General features: G+C 35.0%; 1 protein-coding gene across 4 annotated transcripts in view; it reads left to right on the top strand.

Annotated features, from left to right (window-relative positions):
• Window positions 1–26,665, top strand: part of PTPRD (protein tyrosine phosphatase receptor type D) — a 1,361,199-nt gene that overhangs the window by 1,042,049 nt on the left and 292,485 nt on the right. For all 4 annotated transcript variants that reach the window (XM_081945773.1, XM_081945775.1, XM_081945774.1 and 1 more), the window contains exon 10: window positions 24,326–24,491. In XM_081945773.1, the coding sequence (XP_081801899.1) occupies window positions 24,407–24,491 (85 nt within the window). In that variant the 5' untranslated portion in view covers window positions 24,326–24,406. The remainder of the gene's footprint in view (window positions 1–24,325; window positions 24,492–26,665) is intronic.

Genomic DNA, 26,665 nt, shown 5'->3' with positions numbered 1-26,665 from the left:
CTTTCCAACCAGCCAGCCTCCATTTTATTTCCAGTATCTTTCTCCCAGCTTGGAACCAGACTAGATTTTTCTTCCTACAATTTGTAGATAAATGCTAAATAAGAACACACATTGGCAGATAATGAGAGCCAATAATGAAGTGCCATGAAGGTGGCATTTAATTTTGTTGTACAAGGTGAAATGAGTAAACCAATTTGCCTTTAATTTCTGCCACCATCCTGCCTTCGTTCAACTTCAGTTTATAGGCCACAAAGTATTGTCTGCTACCACTTCTCACATTCCTGCAGAAGAGAAATGCCTTGATCAGGTGCTTCTTAATGTTGGCTGATGTGACAGCTGGGGTGGGGCTGAGCAACTTGTTTTCTTGCATAAAGATGAAAGAACTGGTGTTGTTGCTGCTGCTGCAGATCAAGGATAGGTAGGTTCTGAGATCAGATCTCAGGTGCCTTTTGTAACGGGGAGGAAGGACCAGATATATGGTTGCCAGTGGGGAAAGGTAAATTTTAATTCTTAAAAAAAATAGTTCTGTCCCCTTCAGCTTGCTTTTATTTTACTCCTTTCTTTCCCACCACAATCCAAAGACACTCAGTGGCTTTACATATACAGTATAATAGCCATAAAAACAATAAAATATTACTACTCAAAAAATAAAAATATTGCAACTAAAGATGCCATGATAAACCAGGAGAAGGCTGTTGGAAAGGACTTCAGCTTTAAAAGCTTCTGAATCAAAACATGTCATGGAAAAGGTGTACATTCTTGCTTAGTCCCTTCCTCTGGACCTTCCAAAAATGTCGCATCAGTAGCATTATGAGGCCGGTGCTGGCTGGAATAGTTCCATCAGGTTTTTTTTTTTTTTTTAAATCTGTGCTCCAGAACACTGAATGAGATACTTAACCCTTCGAAGATTTTAAAGAAAGACAATTAAAATGTTTCAGGTTAAAAACAAAACAAAACATGGTCCATAATGTTAGTTTTAAAAAAAGATATATTTTCAGAAAATATAATATCAATAAGAAAGGAATTTCTAAAATTATATGATTACTGCTCAATATAACATTAGTAAAAGGTAAATATATGAAGCAAAGTACATTAAGTTGTTTTTATTATTTGAAAAAAGATGTATACATTTTTAAGCTTAGTGCCCAAATTTTCACTATGTTAATAGTTATAATTACTTAAAAAGAGGAAAAAACCTGCTAAAAATAACATAGACAAATATTTAAATCAGAAATTAAATACTCAGGTCCATACACTATTCTTTTAGTAATGCTGTGTTTTCTTAAACCCAATAGAAATAATATAAGCGTACTTTATCCCTGATGAAGTTATTTTTAAAATACCAGAATTTCTGGAAAATAAGAAAGATAATGATATTTATAGCTGTTGTCGGATTAAAAATATTTGATGTGTTTATACATTTACTTCACAGTTTTAATGTCACATGTGCTTTGTTTTAGTTTTTTAGTGTTCAACATTCAATTATTATGCACTGCTTAACAGATCTTTTGAAAAAGACTACACATTTTATTTTTTCTACTCAATGGGAAATAAAAATAAACTATGTTTTTAGCACATTGCCATCTTGATGGAAGTCTGTCAAATTGCTTCTTGGTATTTGGAGAAGATAATAATGCCTCAAAATCATTTTCTAGCCAGAGTGAGGTTTCTACCTCTCTTACCAGGTGGGAAATTTGTCAGACACCCCAATTTATAGAAAAAATATACAGAAAGCTACATTTATACCATACAATCTATGATGTTATTCCTTGCAGAATAAACAATTTTGAGATTCTTTATCACAATACATTAATTAAATTGACAAATCTCAAAATTTGCTGCTAAGCCTGAGAAGATTGAGAAGAAATAGAGCAAAATCAAGGAGAAATTTAAAAAAATAAATAAAACCCAAGCAATTGAGAAGTTAATTGCAGCTTGAAGTGCTCAAGACATAAGAATAACTGAACAACAGTTGTTGTGCCAGGGCAGTTTTGGATCACATCCAGGTCAAGAAACCAGATTCTGTTTGTTTGCTTGCCTGATGATTTAGAATGTCTTATTTACTACAAGCTATCAACAAACATTCTTTGGACCTATTTCAAATACACTGCTCAGTTTGTTGAAAAAGCCAATTGCGAATCACTTAGATTCTAGTCTTCACAATCTTCTGATCCTATTGTCAGTGTAGGTGAATTCTGTCCAAAGTAAAATATTACAAGCAATAATTTGAAATATGTTTTTTTTTCTTTTTAAATTGGTGCAGTAGTGCAGAGAATTCCACCATCTTTATCTCAGGACCAGACAGCAAGGAATAAAGGTTCTTTTCCCCCTCCATATCTTCTAATACTTGGCTTATCCTTGGAAACTGTCATCACAAAATTTTATGATCCTTAAAAGATTGTTAATTATCTCTAACAACAGATGGCTACCTCTCCAGATGCACAAGTTCCACACCAGTCTATTCAAAATTGATTTTTTTGATTTGTAGGGTCAATGGACCCCTCAGTTATATATAACTATTCTTTTCATATATCTCCCAAGGTTCTTTTCCCTTCTATTTCCAAGAGGAAGGAAAGTGAAAGATGGGGGAATAATTTGAGTTTAGGTCATTGGCATATTTTCACAAAGATTCCTGATTTTTATAGGATTTTTAAAGATTTTTTAGGAATATTTTGGTTGTTTTTTCAGTGCTGTGTGCGTTCAATAGTAGAAGTTCAGATTTTGTGTTTGTTAATATAGTTGAATATGATATTTTTGTAGCTAGATTTTAATTCCTCTTAGTTCATGTTTTCTATTACATGTTTTTATTAAGGTAAGAGATAAAAGATTGGGTTTTATTTCTTTTTAAAAAAACATAGGGATTTCTAATTTGTAAATGTTCTCTGGTCCCATTATTATTTCAATAATACATGGGGGGATTTGAAAATGACAACTAAGTGTCACAGAATGTTAATGGCAATATGTATGTTAAAATATTTCCTATATACATTATTTGGTCCAAATGCCTTTCCAGTGTCTAAAACTACAGCAGTAGAAACTCCAAAAGTATTAACAGTGTGACAGGCCTTTACTGAAACCATAATTTATTGTTGCAAAAAAATAATAATAATTAAAGGGCATAGTAAACATAGATACATTTTTTTTAAAAAATGAAGAATTCATTGTATTCTTTTTTTCAACCAGTGGTTTTAGGTGTTAAAGAACTCATGTTTCTTATTACTTAAAACTGCACAATCCCCAAGGGATTCCATTGAACCTCTCAAAATATTTTGAAAATATTTTGTCTCATCTTTTTTATACTGAAAACATAGTAAATGTGTAGGAACCTGAGTTCTTATATAATCACTAGGGTGAACAAGATTTCAGAAGGCAGTTAAAGTTTAAAGATATTAATGTTTTGGATTAATATAATCGAAAAATTGAAATATTTCCATCTTTGGTTATATTATGTTTGGACTGTATTGAAAAGGGTGATTTATATATACTGCTTCACAACTTGACTGAATGACAGTTGAGAACTCTCAGTCGTTGAATTCTGTTTTGTAGCAAAAAAGAGGCAAGGCACATTATGGGTTTCCAGGGTTTATGTTTAATTCTTTGCATAAAAATTGAATAGTAATGTTGAAATCATGTAGCATTGTACGATAGATTACAGGGTAGCATCCAGTGGTGGGTTGCAAGTGGTATGCCCCAGTACGGGCATACCGGAGCCTGCCCGGAGCACTGGGTACCGTTCCGGTACGATGCTCTGGAGCCCCACTCCCCTGCCCGACCTCCTTACCTGAGTTTAAGACTTCCATGCATGCACATGGCGCGTACGGCACCTGCGCTACACTCTGCCAAGCAGCTGGAGTGTCACGGAGGCTTGCGGAAGTGTCACAGGCAAGTACGACACATGCACATACTGCACGCGTGTGAGCCCCCCCCAGCACATCCATGTGGGTGACGCTGGGGCCGTTGCAACCGTACCAGTTGGAACGGAATCCAGAACCCACCACTGGTATCATCATGCCTTGACTCTCTTTTCCAGGATAGGTTTAAAGAAGCAAATGGAAGCATTGCTTTAATTTTCAAGTAGTAGTTTCTTAGTTTAGGAATTGGTGAAAATAAATAATCATTCCCAATTATGGTTTATTGCTACATGCAAATGTGGTTATTGTCCTCCCATTTTGCATTTTAAATATTTTGATAGCTGGTTATCTTGATGTTTGAAAGTCAATGTTCTAAAGTTTGGAAATTATTTTCTGTATGGTAATAATAATACTATTTTAAGCTTAAGTAGAAAATAATTACTTATTCATTTGTTTATTTCACAATCCCCCCCCCCAAAAAAAAAGCTTAATTGGTTGGACTGAATAATTATTTTAAATAAATAAAATAGCACACACTTTGATTCTCTCCACAACTAGTTCTAATCTAGGGACTCAATTGCTCAGTGGCTAAGACGTTGAGCTTGTCAATCAGAAAGGTCGGTGGTTTGAATCCCTGCTGCCACGTAATGGAGTGAGCTCCCATTACTTTTCCCATCTTCTGCCAACCTAGTAGTTTGAAAGCATGTAAAAATACAAGTAGAAAAATAGGGACCTTGGTGGGAAGGTAACAGCGTTCCGTGTGCCTTCGGCATTTAGTCATACCATCCACGTGACCACGGAGATGTCTTCAGACAGCACTGGCTCTTTGGCTTTGAAATGGAGATGAGCACTGCCCCCTAGAGTCAGGAACAACTACCACATATGTGCAAGAGGAACCTTAACCTTTACCTTTACCTTAGATCTAATCTAATCTAATCTAATCTAATCTAATCTAATCTAATCAATAATAAAGTTCCACAGAAATTTAAGTGATTTACTGATCTGGTGTATTGTGTAATTATGAATTAAAATGAATTATTGAAATTAATGAAAAAATAATTAAAATTTAATTATGGAAATAAATAGGAAAATGATTTTATACAATCATGTGCAAATAACTGTAAGAGAAGATTTGGGAGTTGGATAATATGTTGAATATTTAGAGACTTATTATTTGCACATGATTGTATTCCTCAGAAGTCTTCCTCACTTATTAGAGTTTGAAAATATTATAGCAGCATACAATACAATGCTGTTATTCAGTGAATGACTATATCAATGGCAGTATGTATAATCTTTTTAGCATTCTTTGGAACTATTAATCTAAGCTTTGTAAAGCAAAGTGATGCATAAATCTCCTGAAGAATGAAATATAGCTCACTTCAATTTGTGTCTGGACAACCAGTGAACTTCACACATTATTAAACATGCATTCTTAACTCTTCTGCTGCCAACCTCGTGTCATAGTTGAAGTGTTGAGACTAAGTGTCATAAATTCTTAATTTATATTAACACAAGAATTTTGAATAGTTTTCTTTTTTTTTAAGGGAGTCAAATTGATTTTTGTTATCTTTTATATAGTAAGAAAAAAATAAATAAAAGTTCTTCCATCCATCTCAGGGACCACATGATACATGTTAGCCATCAACTCAGTAGCTGATAGACTTCCTTCAATAGCAGAACTTCTTTTAAAATTAATAGCCTGGTGCAGCAGAACGAGTGCTCCGGAATGGGAATATTTATAGTTTTTTCTCCTAACTTCTGACCCTTGAAATTAAAAGCACTTTCTCCACCCACTCACATTCAGTTAACCCTCAGGGAAAAAAATGTCTGCTAGTTCATAGGAGAAATTGTTTTGAAAGGGTTTGGGACATTGCAGCTGTCTTCAGTGATAGGGCAAAATACCCAGCAGGTTCTGTGTGCAGTTCGTTGAATACAGGTCCTGTGGAGATACAGTTTGAAGGAAGTTATACAGGAACAAGCCTAATTAGAATAAACATTCCAATAGCAATGGGTTTTTTTTCCAGTCTTGGTTTTATTATATACTTCCCTTTGTATCTGACAATGTACTTTTAATCTAGTTTTTATAAATTATTTCTCTGAATATTGGGGAAATATATAGCAGATAGTACTCTCATAGATACTGTCATCACTTTGAATCCATATCAGCTTTTTAAATGCTACCACATTTTATGATCACGGAAAAAATGCTGTTTTGTACATAGTGGTTCGATATGAAATTGTTATTTGAAATAGCGAGGTATGTTTTGGAGGCCATGAAATGGGACGAATTGAAATTCCTAAATATGTTTTGAACAGATATACCTTTCTCTTAATTTAGGGTTGGGTTAAATTAAGAGCTGTTACAAGTATAGCTTCCAGTTGTAAATCTAGAGCTTTGAATTTTCTATCCGCATTTTTCCCACTACGTATGTAAGAGAAGAATTATCTTTACATGTAGACTTCATTTGACTTGCTCAAGTCAGTCATTGTATAGACAACTATGCAGACAACTATATTTCAATCTTAAAAAGGAGATGGTTTGCCTCTTCCCCAAGAAGCTGTTGCTGGACTCATCTGTACTAGATAATTTTCATTCGATATCCAGTTGACTTGTTCAGTATTCAATTGTGTTGTAGCATTTTCAGAGAATTCAGAACGAAGTAGAATAGTTGTCCTCTTTCAATCAGGTTTCAGACCAGTCTTTAGGTTTCAGACTAGACTTAAGTTTCATACCAGACTTCAGAAAGTCTACTTGACTTTCAGCTTTTAATACCACCTACAATGGAATCCTTCTGGAGCCATTTCAGGGGTGGAGTGATTGCACTAGATTATGCTGGCTTCCTTCCTTCCTCCAGGGCCAGTTTCTGGAGGTGTTGAGGAAAATGTCCTACTCTCACCCTGTATTTCATGAGATTCTGCAGGGTTCAGTACCTTCTCCGTTTCACATCTCTGTGGAGCAAGGTCATTCATCTTCTTGAAGTCAGATACCATAAATATGCTAATGATACTCCTTTGCATATCTCTGCTGCTGATGTATTAAGGATGCTGCCCCTGCCTTGACTCAGTGCCCTGAGGATGTGGAGCTTTAGATGGAGAACAGTAGGCTTTCACTCAACCTATGCAATTTCATGTTTCAAACTCTCTCTCCCCCTCTTCCTCTTCTCCTCCCGCTTTATCACAGAGAGAGGGGGTGCTAGGTAAGGATAGCAATTCACTCAAATCTAAATAGATAAACAACAAAGAAACAAAAGAGCAGGATGTCTTAGAAATAAAGCTGGCCTAAGTAATTTTGCTTGCAGTAGGAACATGTAGAAAAGAAGTCAAAATACAATCCAGTAATCAGAAAGGCAAGCCAGGGTTGTCAACTGCTCCCAAGGTCAGAATTTCTGGGTTTCTTGTAAAGGCAGAATATACAGGAATAATATGCCAGACAGGGGAAATCAGAACTTTGTTTGCAACTGATAATTTTAGGTCAAGACTACTTTTTAAATTAAATTGCAGCCAGCTATCTTTATTTAAGACAATCATTCTCTTGCTTGGCAAGGAGTCTCACTGAGCATCTTTGCTTTGCTCTCTGCTCCGTTTGTTGAATCTGAAGGCTTGAAAGCTGTATGCCATTATCTAGTGGGCCTGCTCTTATGGGGCCTATATTTGGTCAGCCTTAGATAATTCCTGGCTTGGTGTTTCTTAATGTTTCCTTCATTTAGTTGAAGATAGCTTCTTCGGACTCAGAGTTGTCTGAGTCCTGGCCATGACACACTCTTGCAAGATTTAGTAGTTTTGGGTTTTTGCAGCCTTTGAGATCCAGGAACCCAGAGGCCCAGAGTTGCCATTCGGGGGAGGGGGGGACTGGGGCAGCTGCCAAGACTCTTGCTTACCAGATAGAGATCTCCATCCTCCACAAGCAGTCTGGTTGAGAACTCTACAAAGCTCTTCATGACTGACTGCTTGGAGGTTTCCACTGAGAACATTCCAGAACAGATAACTGACTGAGAACAATCCATGATTGATTGGTGGATGGTTTTCACTCTGGGTCACGATGTGATGGCTGTGCACGTGCGGGGGGGGGGGTAGCCTAATTACCAAGTAACTATAAAAGGTGGTAGGGAGCACCGGATGTCAGCTCTGACAATTTATTCATTGCCTTAGTGCTTTGTTGGTCAGTTCGTGTCATGCCATAGGAAGATAAACTGCATTTTCAAACCATCTTTGTGTTTGGCTGTTTTCATTAAGTCTTCGGAACCTGACACAAGTTTGTATTCAGTAGTTTTATGAACGAGACCATCAATAGTTTCAATTTTTTTAAAAAAAGGAGATTGAAGTTAGAACTTTTTCACTTGCCTTTCATGCACTAATAATTAAAAGATGGAAAATCAAAACAAAATCCCTAACTGGAAAATACATACAATCTTTATAATTACCTATTTCAAAGCAGTAATTGAGCATTTCATTATAAAGATGGTAATCAATCTGGAACAATACTCCAGGGAAAGCACAGACTTCAAGACTCTTATCCATTGTAATAGATGGTGTAGTAGTCACTTTCTTGGATTAGCATTAGATGCTTCCAAGCATTTCTTCTGTGAAAGATGAAAATCTCTTAAATGGCGCTACAGTCTTCCATGCAATTTTTTTCCATATCATTTTGCACGGTATATAATTTTTTTTAAGGTAAAGAAATTTACCTTAAAAAAGATATTAACAACTTTTACAATTAAAGATACTTTTGAAAGCAACTTCATTCAGCTTCCCCACCGTATTTTCTTACAATGGCAACAACGGTAAAGATAGCAAAGAGAAAATAAACTTTAGACTGCATTGTCATAAATAATCTGGGAACAAACATATTAAACTCTAAGGGATTTACTTCCAAGTTCAAAATGATAATGATAGTACTATAAGTGGTTTGAAATGTTGAGGTTAATATAAGTAACTTGAAAACTGATGCTGTTTGTGAAGATTGTAAAATATTCTATATTAAACTATAGCAGGTACATATTTAAGGAAAATGATTTATTGTTAGTATAAGATATGAATTGTATGATGTCAGGAGGTATTAATTTATTAATAAAAATTTAAAACAGCTGCCCAATATCTTGCTCATTCATTGTATGTAGAAAGTCGATTTTCTACTTTGGACAAAAAGCAAAATAAAAGCAATCAAAAGTCTTCCTGTCATATACTCAAAACTTGTATGATATGGTTTGTTTTGGTTTTCTTTCTTAATCTTCATATGCTGCTCAGAGTCACTTGTGTGAGAATGACGGTTGTGTAAACAATACAATATAACATAATACAAAATAATTATTTTGCTCAAACAGTTTGACTTTCTATATTTTGACATGCGTACCATACTGGTAGGTATTACATAGGGCCTTTGTTGTCATAGATAGTATCGTAAACGTTCTGAATGTACTGTTAAAACAATAATATGAGGCATGGTTCTTACTTATGACATATTTATGTCATAATATCTCTTTTTTCATTTTTTTTTGTCTGAGTTGAACACTAATTCTGAATTATGGAGGTAGCTTCTATCATAGGGAAGCTAATATCTCTAATAATAAAGCTCTTAAACACATCATTGTAATAGCTGAAAAGGGAAAGAAAACAATTATTATAATTGACATATTTTTCAATTATTCTACTTTTGCCATCAATTAAAAAGTATATATATTGAATTTTTCTTTCATTTCCCAGCCTTCCCATTCTACATAGTTGATAAAATGTCTAATGCTGCCTTAATCTTCTCTTCAAAATTTCATACCATTATTACAATGCAACTACAATCATAATATGATGACTCAGTTAGTATTGATTTGAAAATTAGCCATGCCCTTTCTCAACAATTCTCTTTCGAGCTCATAAACAATTTTATTTTATTATTTTATTTAACCATTGCCACAGAAAAATTTTATAGCAATTAGTGATCAAATGTTTAGATATAATCTGGATTTAGAAATACTACTAAATCAAGTCACCACTGGGATGTGTACTCCCTTTTCAATTTTCTTTCTTTATACTTTCAAACAATCACCATTTTCTGCATCTCTTGTATATTTACACTTTAATTTTAATCTTTATTTTTAACTGTGATTAATTGAAGTAGTACTAGAAACACGCCTACACATAAGGTAATTCTCAAAGTATTTTTGTTTTTGTAATGGTTAAAATTTACCATAGTTTGTTAGTATGGCAAATATAGGCAATACAAGAAACAATTATTCAGAACCATAATGTAATAAAGTGAATTGTTTTATTAACTTTTTAACTGATTACCATGATTTATGCACATACATACACACACACACACACACACACAAGCACACATACACAGAAACCTTTTACTTTTTAAAAAGCAGCAGCTTTAGGGGACACACAATGGAAAAGTAATAGGACATTCTTTAAATAAGTCCTCTACTGCTTTCATCCTCTAGAGAAATGAACATTAGGAAATAACAGCCATTTTTGGAGTGTGGTGTGTATTGTGTGTATGTGCACTGAACAAACTAGATCATTGTTGATTATGGAATAAAAGTGGCATCGGCTGATTCCTTTTTCCATTGTTCCTTTGTTGGCAGATTCTAAAGAGTAGGTTATATATGACATATTATTTGATATATGAGAAGTAAAAGGAGATATACAAACCTTTCTTCTCTTTTTTATTACTTAACTTACGATGAAGTCTATAGGTTCCCATCAGAGATATCAGCACATTTTTCCAAGCCAAGCAAAAGCTGTAGATCATAAAGATCTACTTAAATAAAAACCTGAATTCTTCCTTGGTTTTCTTAATTTCAGTATATCCATGCATACCCCCTATTCTCCAAAGACTACCACTCCCGTTGCTCACTTATCAATTAATGGAAATAGGTAGAATACTTTTTATGTCATCATCGTCTTCTTCTACTCCTTCTCCTCCTCCCCCCTTCCTCCTTCTTTGCTATCTCGATAATTCTACATGCATGGTAAAATATTTGTACAAAATATAATAACTGCACTATTTGAGTTACTATTATATAGACCAGAATAATTCATGGTCAAGTCATGATAAAAAAAACCAAAGGCTAGACATTATAAATGGTTTTGCTTTAGAACAGATCATTTTATAACTAACTAGACTTAATTTTAATGACCATGATATGGTATACCATATAAATCATGATGGTAATGTTATTACATTTTGCATATATGAAATTTAGGAATTGCCAGCAGGGCCACCAAAGCCATATTGAACTTCAGAAGGAGAAAGTTTTCCAATATTGTATGAAAAGTGAAAAGGATATTAAAAGCAAAAGTCAAAGGGGCCAAATAATTGAATCCAATGAACAATGTATTCTACATATAAGTCAATCAAATCAAGGAAGAAGCCATCATGACTTTTTGATAGCATCCAAGAAGTTGGAAAGAAGCAGGAGTATGAATTCTGACAGAAAAAATGAAATCAGATTTAGTATCAGAGGAATGAAAAGTGGCACCAGTTTTCAAATGGGTACCCAAGGATGATCCAGGAAATTATAGGCTAGGCAGAACTACCTATTACTGAAAATTTAATAGAAATGAAAATAAAAGGTAGAGAAATAGCCACAGAGAGGAAAAATCCTACTGTAGAAAAATGGGCATAGATTCAACAAAGGTACATTTTGTCTTTTTTATACAATTTTTTAAGCAATATCAACATGGGATTGATATTGTTTATCATAGTACATGGTAATATGGAAAAACATTGCCAACTGTGTGTGTGTTTGTGTGCGCGCACGTGTGTGTGCGTGCATGTGTGTAAAATTTATATATACTACCCACTCCAGCTAATCCTGGGTGGTTCCCAAATATTATGAAGTGAAATTTCTCAAGGATCTGAATGCTTCCATCAGCATATAATGAACCTGTGGAATTGACTACTACAATATGTGACTGGTGCCTTAAAAGTTGTTTTGATAAAGTCATGGTGGATATATTTATCAAGGACTATTAGTCTTGAAGATTTTAATGTCACTGTTACTTGGTTGTAGCATGCCTCCAGACTTCAGATGCAAGTGAAGAACAGTGGAAAAGTAGAGGTCTCCATTTCTGTTTCAAGTGTGAGAAACAAAATGCTAAATGAAGATCTATTTTGATTTGATTTACCAGGACTCATTGGTGTTTAAGAATGGCAATGGCATTCAGCCCTCATTAGATTGATTGTCAAAATATGCAGACTTATAAGTATGTGCAAATAATTACTCTAATTATAAGAATGTCAACTGACATGAATAATTAAAGAAACTTAAATACTAGTCTTCGGTGATAATGGCACAACTTTTTCACCCCAATAATGTTTTTTTATTTTATTCACAAAGTTAAAATACAAACTCAAAAAAAAAAAAAAGAACAAAGCTAAAACTTAACAAGACAAAAATATGCATTGAAACAAACATATGTGTTGTTTTTTCCCCTAGTTGAACAGAAATTGTTTAGTTTGTTTAAAAAGTGAATGTTGGTACGTGTTAACTATGCTATCATTATTATGGAAGAGTGCACAATAGACCCTTTTACAACATGCACTTTTTAGGATACACTTCTAGGTTTATTGAGTTAAATCTTGAATAGGAAGAAAAACACACATTAGATGAAAACCTTTTGTACCTTTATTAAAATCTAGGAGGGTATTTTTGTCCCCAATCTGTGGTATGAGAGTAAGCTGGCTATGGCAAATGTTATCTTATAAAGGTTTACCTTTCTTTCTCAGTGCTTCAAATAGATGTGAGATGTGCTATTTTGTCGCTGCAAGGTTCGCGACATACTTGAGTCCGGATTCGCCTGTCTGGGTCTTCAGGGTTCTCCCTTGGGTGGGAGAACGAGCCCCGGTCCTCACCGGGAATTTGGGGGGTCCACACGTGGACGAATGCCGCAAATTAAGACACCACACAAAGAGTTAGCTCGAGGTAGGCAAGCACAGAATGCTTGGAGGATGTATGGCTACATTCCTCCTGACATGTTCTGTACAGACCCTTTTTATTAAGCAGTTTTTTTAGGGCGGGGGAGTGGACAGATACAAAGAAGTACATTCAGCAATTTTCCACAAGAAAATAATTAATAGGTATGTAGCAGTTAAGGGGTTTTCAAAAACATCCCTAACAATGCATTGTATACACAGTTAGATATTTGCAGTTAACCAACAACCTATACAAACGCTATGCTAAGCTAGATAAACTGTTAGTTAAATATTGTGGTCAGCAAACATCCTATACACAGTTAGATATTTACAGTTAACCATCAACCTATGCAAGCATTATGTATGTTAAAGGTCACATTCTCATGGCCTACTTTCGTTTCAGCTTCAACAAGGCCTGAACCAAACTACTGTCATGCATTCACATCTCCTCTGTTTTGTTTTAAAAGGAGGTCAATATCCCTCCAAGGCTATGCGTTCCTCTAACAGCCCACCCTCCGGTAGGCAGTGAGAAGAACCATTCACCTTATCCGGGAATTGAAGCTCACTTTCTGTATCGGAGTCTGAATCCGAAAATGTTAACAATGGTTGTTTGAAGGTGTCATGCGAGGAGGGTAACAAATTTTGCAGTAGGTTTAAATCTTTGCGAGTAGCATCAACTTCTTTATCTATATCACCCAGGCGAGTACGTAAAAACCTGAGCAGTTTTCCCATAACACAAGGACCAATGATACAAGCAATCAAAATCAAAATCAAAGGACCTATAAGGGCTGAAAGCAAAGTTGTAAGCCATGGAGAAAAGTTAAACATTCCTTGATACCATGTGTGAGACTTGGAGCGTTCTGACTCTCTATCTTTCAATCGGGTATTTAATTCTGCCATAGAATCAAGCACAATGCCTGAACTATCGGTATAAAAACAGCATTCTTCTTTTAAAGCTACACATAAGCCGCCCTGTTTCAAAAATAACAAATCCAATCCTCTTCTATTCTGTAAAACAACTTCAGATAGTGAAGTAAGAGAATTCTGGAGAGCAACCATAGATTGAAAAGGTACGGCAGAACCTATGGCCTCATAAAATGGTGGTTGGAAAAAAAAGGAAAGGCACATCCAACACTCCGGATCAGCATTAGGAAAGGCATGACTGTTATTAAGAGCAAAATAGGAGGAAGAAATAAGAGACAATAAGGCTTATTACTTAAAAATATACAGTTAACTACTTTAACACATGTTACATTTTTCAGAGGGAGGATCATAAGCAATTAATCCTCAATGAAAGATAGTCTTATAATTCGAACCAATGAAGTGTTGAATTACTGCAGGCAAAATTCAAACAGGATCCAAGCATATAAAAAGCAAATGTTTCATGTACAGTTCAAGTCACTGTGTGTAATGTTAGTTGTACCCATAGATTTTTATTGCAGTCACTGTTCAAATGAGTTTTTTGGTGAGATGACAAAACAAGTAAACATAAACAAATGATGACTAATGATGACTAAAAACTTGGCAAAAATGGCAGCACATAAGTTGTCGTGTCGTTGTTTCAGCACTGCTTTGGTGGTTTTTGGTTTTTCATATCACTGGACAGCTGTTTTGGCAAGATTGTATTGGCCATTGTGCTGTCTGTAAAGTCATCTTGGTCATCTCTGGAACTGGATTTGGGAACTGGTACGACAATATTCTTGTCTAGACAAACATCACGTACTAGAATCCATAAAAATCTGTAAAAACAAGCACAGCATATCCTTGTCCCCCTTGCGGGGGAGGCAAACAAACTTTTTAAATCTATTGTGTTACCTATGCCAAATTAGCCAAATTGGGGTACACCAAATTACTAGGTACCCAAAATCCCTCCTTTTTTATATGTTTGAAAAAACAGTCCCTAAAGGACCAATTAACAGGTTCCACAATGGCTTAACCTGTGGAATTATAAGGAAAAACCCAAAAATTAAAACTGGTGCAATTAGTACAAAATTACAAAAAGGCCAATGAAAAATAGGCCAGGCCATTGTCAGTTTTTTCAAAAAAAGTTTGCCCAAGGCAATAAAGGCTGGAAAAAAAAAATGTGGCCAAAAATTAAAAATAGATAATACAATAATAATACAATAGTAGAGTTGGAAAAAACCTTGGAGGTCTTCTAGTCCAACCCCCTAACTAAATAAATGAATTTAGTTCTAAGGAGCCAAAAAAAAGAAAAAAAAACATAGGTGACATCCATTTGCCATAGTGATTAGAGGCCAAATCATAAAAATTAACTTCTTTGTCCCCAGAGGGGGATGCCCCAAAACACTGGGAACAAAATAAAACAATTTGCTTGGCCTGGTTGAGTGGCATATGGCAAAATTGTGCCAGTCCCCAGGCATTTTGATGAGAAAAAAAATAATCAAAAATAAATCTAAAGAAAAAAAAAACATAGTTTCTAAAAAATTAAAAATAAATTGACACACATAATAAAAGTCAGAAATATAGTTAAAAAGCTTATTAAAAAAAGATGTGAAAAAATAAAATAGCAAAGAACAATTTTTAGTGTTACAAGAACAACAATATTGCAAGGTAGGAAACTTTCATAAGAGTCCTTATCCAAAAAAAAACAGTCTTATGAAAGCAAAGAATTGAGAACAATAGGCAAGCAGAAAAGCCATACAGACCACATAGTCAATTAAAAGACACTGAAAAAAAATTATTTTGAAAATAAAATAAAAAAATCAAATTTTGGAATAGAAAAAATAATGTTAATAAAATCAGTCCAATTTCTACAAAAAACCCAAGGTTATTAATTTAACTGCCTAAAAAAATGGCAAAAAAATTTAAAACGGAGTCTGTTGTCTTTAAAAAAAAACATCATAAGAATTAGCTGACAAGTTACGCAAACCACAAATGGAATGCTCAAAATCTCATTAATCTTTTGAACTGTGGCAAGGGCACAAAAAAAAAGAAAAAATAAATCAAATAAAAAACTTTAGATAGCAGCAGACAAAAACGGACAAATCCAAACAAAGATTCCCCAATAGCTGCCATAAATTAATTAGCAAAATAACTCCTTTCAAACAAAAAAGGTTGGAACAAAAAAGACTATAACATTTTATGCAGTCATGCTTTATTAAAACTATCTACAATTCATACAATACAATACAATAACAGAGTTGGAAGGGACCCTAGAGGTCCTGCAATCCAACCCCCTGCCTAGGCAGGAAACCTATACCATCTCAAACAAATAACCATTCAACATCCTCTCAAAGACCTCCAGTGTTGGGCCATTCACAACCCCTGGAGGCAAGCCGTTCCATTGACCAACTGCTCTTAGAGGCATTCACAGGTATCACTGGGGCGTTTCATACACACACTTATGGTAAAAATGAGCAAACACTCATTCTCCCTGCTCCTCCTGCTTCCCTCCAAAGAATGACCCAGAAAGAAGAGTGGGTGGGAGGAGGGGGAAATTCACACAGGCAATCACGTGGACCTCTGGAGCCATTCACTTATCACTCCCTGGGGCATGGGGGACACATATTCACATTCATACTGCAATTAAACCTCCATGCTTGCTCATGCCAAACAATTTGGAAATGATAACACACATGCATACACACACATACCATTCTTTATATAAAAGGGAATCAAACTACATTCATACCAACTTTTACCATCAACCTACTCACATTTGCACTACAATCATTAATTTCACATATAAAAATCCCATTTCATTCTTTCTTCATGCAAGGCAGTTATTACAATTATTTCAGGGAGCTGTACATAAGCCAATGAGCTCCATTTTCTATTATTAAAGGATCTCAACTCCCCTCCAGGTCTGGAAATCATCACACACACACACATACATGCACAAATACCATGGCTTGTTCTCCAAGCATGTGAAAACTCAGAGAGCAGTGTATAGATGCACACCTAAGAATTTCTTAACAGATATTACATCAAATTAATCAAGTCCAATTACCTAGGTCTTCCATTCAGACAGGCTTTACCTTTTTGTTACCTGCTAAATTTCTTACTTTTGCTTGAAGTGACCCGGCTGTTCTATCTCCTTAAGCACTAGATAGTTAATGCCTGTCTCTGCCCTGGGGTGTTCGTTTCTTAATTTGGATCTGCCAACGGACGTTGGCTAATTTTTAAAGATCCAAATTCTATCTTGATATCCCAGCACGCGCTGGCATTTTTAAATATCAAGACGTATAAAAACAATGTACAGAGATGTTTGTCCACACATTGTTTGCATTCAGCCAGGGTTCTAGGTTAGCTCATGCTGGCATATTTTTAAAGATCCAAGATGTATGGAGACTTTCATTAACACATCATTTGCATCTGGGTGGGGCCCTTGATTCATCTGATGGTGGCCAGAAAATCAGCAAATTTGTTGACAAAATCTAAATCAAAACTGCCTTCTGGAGGCCAGGTTTTTACTTTAGGACTAATAGAGTAGGTTGGTCAGAAAAATGTGCAGAGGGTTTTTACTCAGGTTGAAGGCAAACCTTTAGTAGGAACTTCCTTCATTTCATACATACATACAAGGCAAGAAAGGCAGAAAAGGAGCCAGCCCGTGGATCTACGTCAGGAAAGTCAGTAGGAGTTTCAGTAGGAAAAGAAGCAGAAGTCTCCGCAGGGGAGCGGAGGAAGCGACTGAGACTTTGGGGGCCTCATAAGGAGGTGGTGAAACCTTCGGGGTTTCGTCCGAAGGAGAAGGATTAGGAACAAAAGAAACGGAAGAATCGTCTGAAGGAGAATTAGGATAGAGAGTAAGCGATAGATTTTCGAGAAAGCGGATAGACAGTGATGCTATTAATCTTTTGGAGAGAATTAGTACGCTTCACGAGAGCGGAAAGCTCCTCTCGGTGATGAGCAGAAAGCTTCGAGCTCGGGGAGCCCATGACTTACGTGTGCACAGTGGCGCGTCCGGCCGGGTAAGTTCACAGGAGTGAAGGAGAGCACACCGCTAGACAACGATCGTGCCCATGAAGACGCCAATACAGGACTGGACGAGCCCCCAGATGTCGCTAATACAGGACTGGACGAGCCCCCAGATGTCGCTGCAAGGTTCGCGACATACTTGAGTCCGGATTCGCCTGTCTGGGTCTTCAGGGTTCTCCCTTGGGTGGGAGAACGAGCCCCGGTCCTCACCGGGAATTTGGGGGGTCCACACGTGGACGAATGCCGCAAATTAAGACACCACACAAAGAGTTAGCTCGAGGTAGGCAAGCACAGAATGCTTGGAGGATGTATGGCTACATTCCTCCTGACATGTTCTGTACAGACCCTTTTTATTAAGCAGTTTTTTTAAGGCGGGGGAGTGGACAGATACAAAGAAGTACATTCAGCAATTTTCCACAAGAAAATAATTAATAGGTATGTAGCAGTTAAGGGGTTTTCAAAAACATCCCTAACAATGCATTGTATACACAGTTAGATATTTGCAGTTAACCAACAACCTATACAAACGCTATGCTAAGCTAGATAAACTGTTAGTTAAATATTGTGGTCAGCAAACATCCTATACACAGTTAGATATTTACAGTTAACCATCAACCTATGCAAGCATTATGTATGTTAAAGGTCACATTCTCATGGCCTACTTTCGTTTCAGCTTCAACAAGGCCTGAACCAAACTACTGTCATGCATTCACACTATTTTGTTATTAGTATTTTTTTACTTGGTCAAATGAATTTTTCCTTCTACATCTTCCTTGAATATTCCTCATGTTCTGATGAGATTATTTAAGAAATTCCATCATCCTTTCAGTTTTGCCTATAGTGAATAATGTGTGAAAATCTAATACTTTATGTCTTTGCATTTTGCTTTTGTATCTAGCAACCAGAACTTTTTTAAAGTTCAGTTACACTACCATTATTTTCTGCTGTTATTGTAGTTACTGTACAATTACTTCAGCTGTAGTGCCAAAACATGAGTAATGTTATTGCTCTGATAGGTAGAAGCTTTAGAACTGTCAGCTTTCTGTTTGACTCTTTTAGATCTTCAACATTCATGCTACACACTTAACAACTGCCCTGTTTAGCAACCTTTGAAAGTTATGATGGTGCTGAAGTAACTTTGTAACGGTCCTTGCATTTACACCTTTCGCAGAGTCCATGTGATGAAGATCTGGTTATTTCACAACCAGTGGCTATTTATGACTGGCACAGTGTCTGACAGTCACATGATCACCATTCATTGACAGCTTTTTAAAAGTAGAATCAATGATGACGCTAGCAATAACATCACAGGTTGTGGTCATGTGATACTTCTCTTATTGATTCTGATGATTCCCTTAATGACTGCAGCAGAAAGAACATTTAAATCTGTTGTGGTCATGGGATGTCTTGCTTAACAACCGTGCTGTTTAGTGATGCAGTTGCTGGTTCCAATTGTGGTTGTTAAGTGAGAATTACTCTAATTTAGTTTAAGCTCCATGATTGATTTATTCATGTGATTTATAGGCCAACCAACCTATTTGGGTGCTTACAATTAAAAAATGAAAAAGAAAATTTAAAAAAGTGATCCTGAATAGCCCAAAGAGAAACATGCAAACTAAAATCACCCATTCAACTGGAATGCAATTGTCACCCTTCTCTATTGGGAGAATGGCCATGTTTTTAATAGTTTATTTATTTATTATTACATTTATACGATGCCTATCTCACTGCCTGAAGTGACTCACAATAGAATAAAAACATAGGTATAAAAACATTATACATATTAAAATTAAGATTAGCAACAGTTAAATAAAAAGTTAAAACCAAGAGGACGGACGGTATTGGATAATTTTCAGTACCCACCTCAATCAACCACCTCCATCATAGCACACACTCTGAGGTCCCAAGCCAGCCAGCAGGATGAACTCAAATATCATTTCAAGAAGCAAATATCATGATCCTTTTTTATATATTTTGTTTTGATCCTATGAATTATGCCTCTACCCTATCTGCTTTTGTTTAATGAAGTTGAAATTTAAACCAGAATAATACTATTTACACATAGAGATTAACATGTCTTTGTTATAATTAAACATTTCCAGCAATCAAGCTGCCCTGCAGTTCAGTCTGGGACTCTAGGACATCTTACCACCATAGAGTTTTATAACATGTTCTCTCAAAGTCCCTTGACCAGTTCTCAGGGGAAAAGTTCTCAGGGGAACAGTTCTCAGGGGAAAAGTTCTCAGGGGAACAGTTCCAGCAAGCCGGCCTGGCCTGTTAATTTTAATTTTAACTTATTTTAAATGTATTGTTTTTTTTAAAATTCGGTTTGTTTTTTTTTGGATATGGATTTAATCTTTTTTAACTTTTGGGATGTGTGTTTTTTAATGTTGTACGCCGCCCTGAGTCCTTTTGGAGAAGGGTGGCATATAAATCCAAATAAACCAAACCAAACCAAACCAAAACAGAAGAAACTAAAATTAAAATTTCCTGTTGTTTATATGAAAAAAAAGTTAGATTGATGTCACTATTAACAAATTTAGATTTGAAATTTACCAGTGAAAAATACATGAGGCAGTTTAACATAGCTAATTTGTATACTTTTACTTTGCTTTCATCTATTTTATGTTTTGATGGCATTAATTTAAATATGTATTACTTCAGAAAACATAATTTTTGTTACCCACAATGAAAGATACATGTTTTTTCGAAAGGATATGTCTAGTCTAGCTTATCACTTTACATTCCAATATTCGTATCCTAATAGGGAGTCATATTTGGCACGCCAGTAAATTCTGAGGGTTTTTTCTTAACATGTTTTTATCTATGGCAGTAAATTTAATATATTAATTTGGTGATCTGTGCACAAGAAATTAGTAGAACTTGTTTACTGGAAAACTGAGTCCTCCTTTTACTGTATGTTTCTGATAGAAATTGTATAGATTGCCTTTGAAGATTTTCAGAAAAGAGAACACATTGTTAAACTTTCATAGTATACATTTATTTTTAAATAGATAAACCAAAAGCCAATCTTTGATCTGTTTTCAGTAACCTAGATTTGTCAAAAAGGCAACAATTGAAAAGAATGTTTAAAAACTCTGTAAATAAACATCCCTTATTTTTTCCCCTATAAAATAAAAATGCAAACTAGGACTTAGTGCATTGCTCAGGCAATGCCACTGTTCCTACCCTTTATCCCATTTTCACCTTTCACAAATGTAGAATACATTTTATATATGCTCGTATCTCTGAAAATAATTAGAATGTATTTGTGGGGGAATGTATTCTTTAGTGGGCATCATTTGGCTGAATAAAAGGCATCATTCCATGCAACTTCCAAAACATCTTTTGCAATGTTTTTTTTTTTTTTGTAAAAACATCTTCACTCCTGGTTTCTTTGAAATACAGAAGCATTGCCCATCAAACTTTAACATGAAGAATGATATTTTTAATATAAAATTCTACATTCTGAGTGTTACTTCTGCCATCCCCACAAATTTTGTATTATTCTAGGAGGTTAGAAAAGGTCAACAAATATTCTAAAATGCTTTGGTCAAAAATAACTTCTTATTCTTATTAGCAGCAAATAAAATATGCCCTCTGCACTGAAAGGTGAAGATTTTTGAAGGTAGAGATTTTAATTTAAGAGCAAGTATAGTCTAAAAAAATGCCTACGTCCTATTCGCCGCTGTTTAGCAGTATTATTTGTTCTTTAATGAGCTAGGGTTAGGCTGGGGTTAAAGCACATTGTAGGCCAAGGCTGAAGCAGAGTTTATATGAAACAATTTGACAGCATTTGCCCCTATAGCAGCTAATCCCTGTTACTAGCCCCGTCATCCGCATGACTTCACTAACAGTATTTTTAAAAACCATTTATCTATTCTAGACACATGTAGTTTCACAGCCTAAAATACTAAAAGCTTGCTTTAGATATACAAACAATGAAAGAGGGTTTTTTTTCCTTCCCCCTAAGAGGCTAAGGGTCACTGAGGGAACATATTAGTATGTTTTCTACTTAGTTAAACTTATAGCACTCTGAAAGCGTTCAGAGAAAGGACATCACGTCACAAAGGATTCAAGGTTTTGTGATGTGAACAATAATGCCACTAGGGGTATAGTACCAAAGACTTTGTTACTGTTGATGGCTTATGTCTGCATGGTGACTGAGTATAATACAGTATTTATATAGCTGCAAAATTCCTGGTCTTTATTTTTAGCCTTTTACTGTGTATAACATTTGGCAACATAAGCTTTGTATCTATAGCCTTTCAGAATATACTGAGAAGCAGAAGTTACTTTTGAAGCAATTTGTTAAAATTTTCCTATTAAACACAAGAAGCAGACAGAGGTAAAGATAGACAACCTAATGAAGAAGGTGGGATAAGGGCACTTTGAAAACATATGTGTGTGTGTAGGCATGCACACTTGTGTGCGTATGTATGTATGTATGTATGTATGTATGTATGTATGTAACAAAAAGCATTTCCCATGTTAATTTTCATGTGATGCTTTATTATTTCAGACAGGTGATAGATGATAGATAGATAGATAGATAGATAGATAGATAGATAGATAGATAGATAGATAGATAGATGATAGATAGATAGATAGATAGATAGATAGATGTCTGAAATTAACCAGGAAAGGATATGTACCCCCTCTTCCCTCTTTCACACTCTAAAACATAGCATATTGAAATCTGCCACCGTCACATACATGGAAAATTGGAGAAATGTTTTAATAATTTATTTCAGAATGTGAGATTGTACATTGTCCTCCCTACCACAAGTTCCAAGTATAAGCTAAATACATTCAGCTGAAAACAAGAAACTGAAACCTGTCTCATAGGTAGGCAGAACATATTTCATATTGTGTCCCTTTGCCATCAAAACCTGCCCGCACATTTCAACTAGATGAGCAAAATGCTTTTTTCTTTCTTTGCTACCTTAGAATAATAACATATTTGGAAATGAATTTGATGCAGCTCACAATTTTCTTCTTCATTACTTTCCTGAGCCATTTATTTGCTCATTAATACCTGTGTAGATTCTATAAAGGCCTAGTTTGAAAACTCCTCTGCTGCTATTAAGATACAAGAACTCTTTTAAAAATACAAAATACCATAAGAATCTGAAAATAGTTTGATCTTTTGTCATCACTTCGTCAGATGAATTCATGCAAAAACACTTTTCAATCTTATGTGATAACAGTGGAGTCATTGCTGCAGCATTTGGTTCTTCTATGCTTGTACAGAGACAAATTGAATCTGACAGGAATGATGTCTCATGGACTTTGCTGTTACTTGAAAGGCTGGCACAAAGTGGGTAGCAGAGAAAACAGAAAGTCGGTACTTTTAGTACATTGCTCATGCCTCTTAAATTCACTTTTGGATAGTAACAATCAATCAGAAATATCATTTGAAAGGGTTTTATGGTAGTGCATTTGTAAACATCTGATTCTCTCGCTCTTTCCTCAAAACGATTTTTCAAAATATTGTTCTGTACTATAAAATAAGGTTTTTTTTAAATGCTGCTTATGAATATGTAAAGGTGTGCTGCTACTATCATTATTATTGCTTATTCCTTTTATGCTTTTTGGCATGCAGTGAATATTTTTTTTGTTATTATAATGGTTTTTCTCTTTATAGTGTGCTCATTTCCCAGCTTCCAAACAGTGTCTCTTACTACTTTTAGAAGCTATAATTGTGGATCAATTAGTGCAAGAATTCTGTTTTGAGATATAGCTAAATTTTCTCCAAGGGGGAATACATTTCCATGTTTATTACTAATATAGTTAAAGCAGAGCAAAAAATATTTCTTCTTAGTAGCAGAAGTTCACTCTCTATTATTCATTAGTTCATATATGAGATATAAAATTAAACTGATCCAGAATATTTATTTATAATTTAATTAAGAATTACATAATTTACATATAGTCCTAAACCAGAGACAAAACAGAGAGTTTGATGTAATATATAGAAGAATTATAATATGCTACAATCAGAGACACAGTTGTTAAATTAATACACAAATGCTAATGTCCTACTGTTGCGGATAGCACTTTAGCAGCAGAAGATTTGGCCCTTTGATTCTTATTTGAAGAATGTATTTGGTATATATATATACCAAATACATTCTTCAAATAAGATATATATATATCAAAGTTTTGTTCTGGAAATTAATTCCTTCTAAATGTTACTTTAAAGGATCCATATGTTTTATTCAGTTAAATACTAAACTAGGATATCATTAGAAATAACGCTGTCTCATGTTGCTAAGAAAAGAAAGTATTTAGTAGCACACGGGAATCATTTATCCCAGTATAGTTTATAGGATGTCTTGGGAAATGCTTATTTTTGTTTTGGCCTTTTTATAAATGCTGTTAAAATGTACAGTTTTTAATTTATTTTGTAAGGCTAATCTCAATCTCCAGATCTTCACTTTGCCTTTATTGTTAATGTATGTTTTGTGGGTGTATTTGGAGGGGGAAAAGCAAAGCATTCTGAACGTTTGTCTTTCTTTCTCTCTCTCTCTGTCTCTTTCTCTCTCTCTCTCTCTCTCTCTCTCTCTCTCTCTCTCTCTCTCTCTCTCTCTTTTGTTTTATTTCTTGCTCCTCTCAGGCTTTGAAAGTTCTTCATCTGGAATTTCAGGTTGGAGATACTCGCAGTGGCTTCTAAGCCAGTGACCAAAGCTGTCGAAGCATGCTGGTGCCAAGCTGTCAGATGATGCACATAGCCAGGCCAATAGTAGTGCTCCTATGCTTCCTACTTTGTGCAGATGCTGAAAGTAAGACTGCTTTCTCTACTCTCTTTTTGTACCCCTATTGAATAAACCCAAAAGAAAACCCCAAAACCTTTGGCTGGTCATAATGAACAATTTTGTTATATTTTATTTATAGTTTTACATAGCATAGAAGAAAATATACAAACAGCCAGTTATAAAATTGGAAGAAAAGATAAAAAAATGAATTACATGTAAACAAACATTTTCAAATATCACCAATGTTGCAGTTTTCCAGTTTATTATGAACTTGTAAATAATTGAAAATAATTTATTGCACTATTAAGCTCTAAGCTATGAATAAATATCAAAGACCATGTTCAAAACAGTATAAATTATGTTGTAGAACTGTAAATGTTTAAAAATTCTATCCATAATAATCTGTTTAAATACCTTGTAAAATTATATATAGCTTCTCTCTCTCTCATATATATATATATATATATATATATATATATATATATATATATATATATATATATATATATATATATATATATATATATATGATATCCCGTTTTGCATATGCAATAAATTTGTGAATTAAGTTGTAGCCTGCAAATGGTTTTCAGTTTGAGTTGAATCCTATGTAGTATTTGTTGTAAGGAGTAAATATATTCTAGACACCAAACATCCTCCCACAACTTGGTTAGTTAGCCATTCTTCCAGACAGGCGATCAAATGATGTTTTTAGTAAAAAAAAAAAGTATTTTAATCTTTGTAGAATTTACAGTATATGGGATTAATTCAATTTACTGTGAAGGAAGAGTTTGTTGGCATATTCAAAAGGCTTCTGATAAGGCTCTTTGGACTCAATCTTGAGGCGCTGTAGGATTCTCTTGTCTCTTAGCCAGCATTTAAAAAGATTATCCACATACTTCCTTATTTAGTTTCCTTTGCTCTTATTCACTTGGGGATTCCCAAGTGTGTGATCAGTCATTTGTAATAGGTGTGTGATCAGTCATTTCAAGGAGTCAAGTGTAGCAAAATTGTGTGGCCAAAATAAAACCTTACCTTACTTACCAGAAAGCAAACATCATCTAGTTTTATTAGGCATTTTTCAATTCCTTGGATTTTTGATTTTTTTTTGAGTTTTGGAAAATGAGAAATGCAATGTTGAGGCCAATTAAAATTCCAGGTCCTTTGTGTCTGTCATAGCAGCTGTTCCAATGTATTATTTCTAACAGCTGTTGTGGAATACACTATTTGAACAAATCAAGCAGAACTGACAAATCTGAGGCTGGGTTGTGAAGTGTGAAGACTTCTGTGTAATGCATCACCTAGGTTCTAAGTCTAGTATTACTATAGAGTTTTGGGCAATTAGCTTGCCAATTAATTAGAAGATGAGATCTCCTTTTTAATGAGAAATTCATCAGATCTGCTTTGTTTACACATGATCTTCTCCAAGCTGTACTCTTGCTTTTTCAATGAACAATGCTAAGATTTGGGTGGGGTGGGAAGCTGCTTGACTGAGTTTGTTGACACACTGGGAGGTAGGCTTGTTTATGTTATGGTTAGGGCCACTTGATCAAGCAGTATTTTCCTATATCTTTCTTGATACAGTGCATGTTTATCATATTAGGAGGGAGCTTGCGAATCATTTCAAGTCTCTATAGTAAAATAGTATTTTGTGAATAAATTATTAATGGAAATCTAGCATCCTGGTTGTAATTTTTTCCAGTAACTTTGATTTTGGAATATTATATTTCCAAATATAAAATGTCATAGGAATCACTTAAAAAACTAAACTGAGGGTGGTGATCAATACATATTAAAGTTGGTGTTCAGGATAAGTAATAGTTGACCTGATCTCTAAAAATTAGGAACTATAATGTGCTATGACTTCATACATTTAATTATTTATAATGAATGGATGTGTGGAGGCTTAAATTTTGGCCACTCTGCCAAGATTGTCATTTTTACTTATTACTAATAATTTCCTGGAAGTCAGAGATAACATAGTTCGAAGCTCAGTTTTAAAGTATACCTTCAAATAATGAAACATATATGATAGTAAAGGTAAAGGTTCCCCTTGCACATATGTGCTAGTCGTTCCCAACTCTAGGGGGCAATGCTCATCTCCATTTCAAAGCTGAAGAGCCAGCGCTGTCTGAAGAAGTTTCTGTGGTCATGTGGCTGGGATGACTAGATGGTGAGGGCACACGGAACGCTGTTACATT

Source organism: Natrix helvetica (genome assembly GCF_964273705.1).
Source record: "Natrix helvetica genome assembly, chromosome: 2".
In the NCBI taxonomy this organism is placed as follows: Eukaryota; Metazoa; Chordata; class Lepidosauria; order Squamata; family Natricidae; genus Natrix; species Natrix helvetica.
The sequence above is the reverse complement of the archived record's forward strand: the minus strand, read 5'-3'. Positions and strand labels throughout refer to the sequence as shown.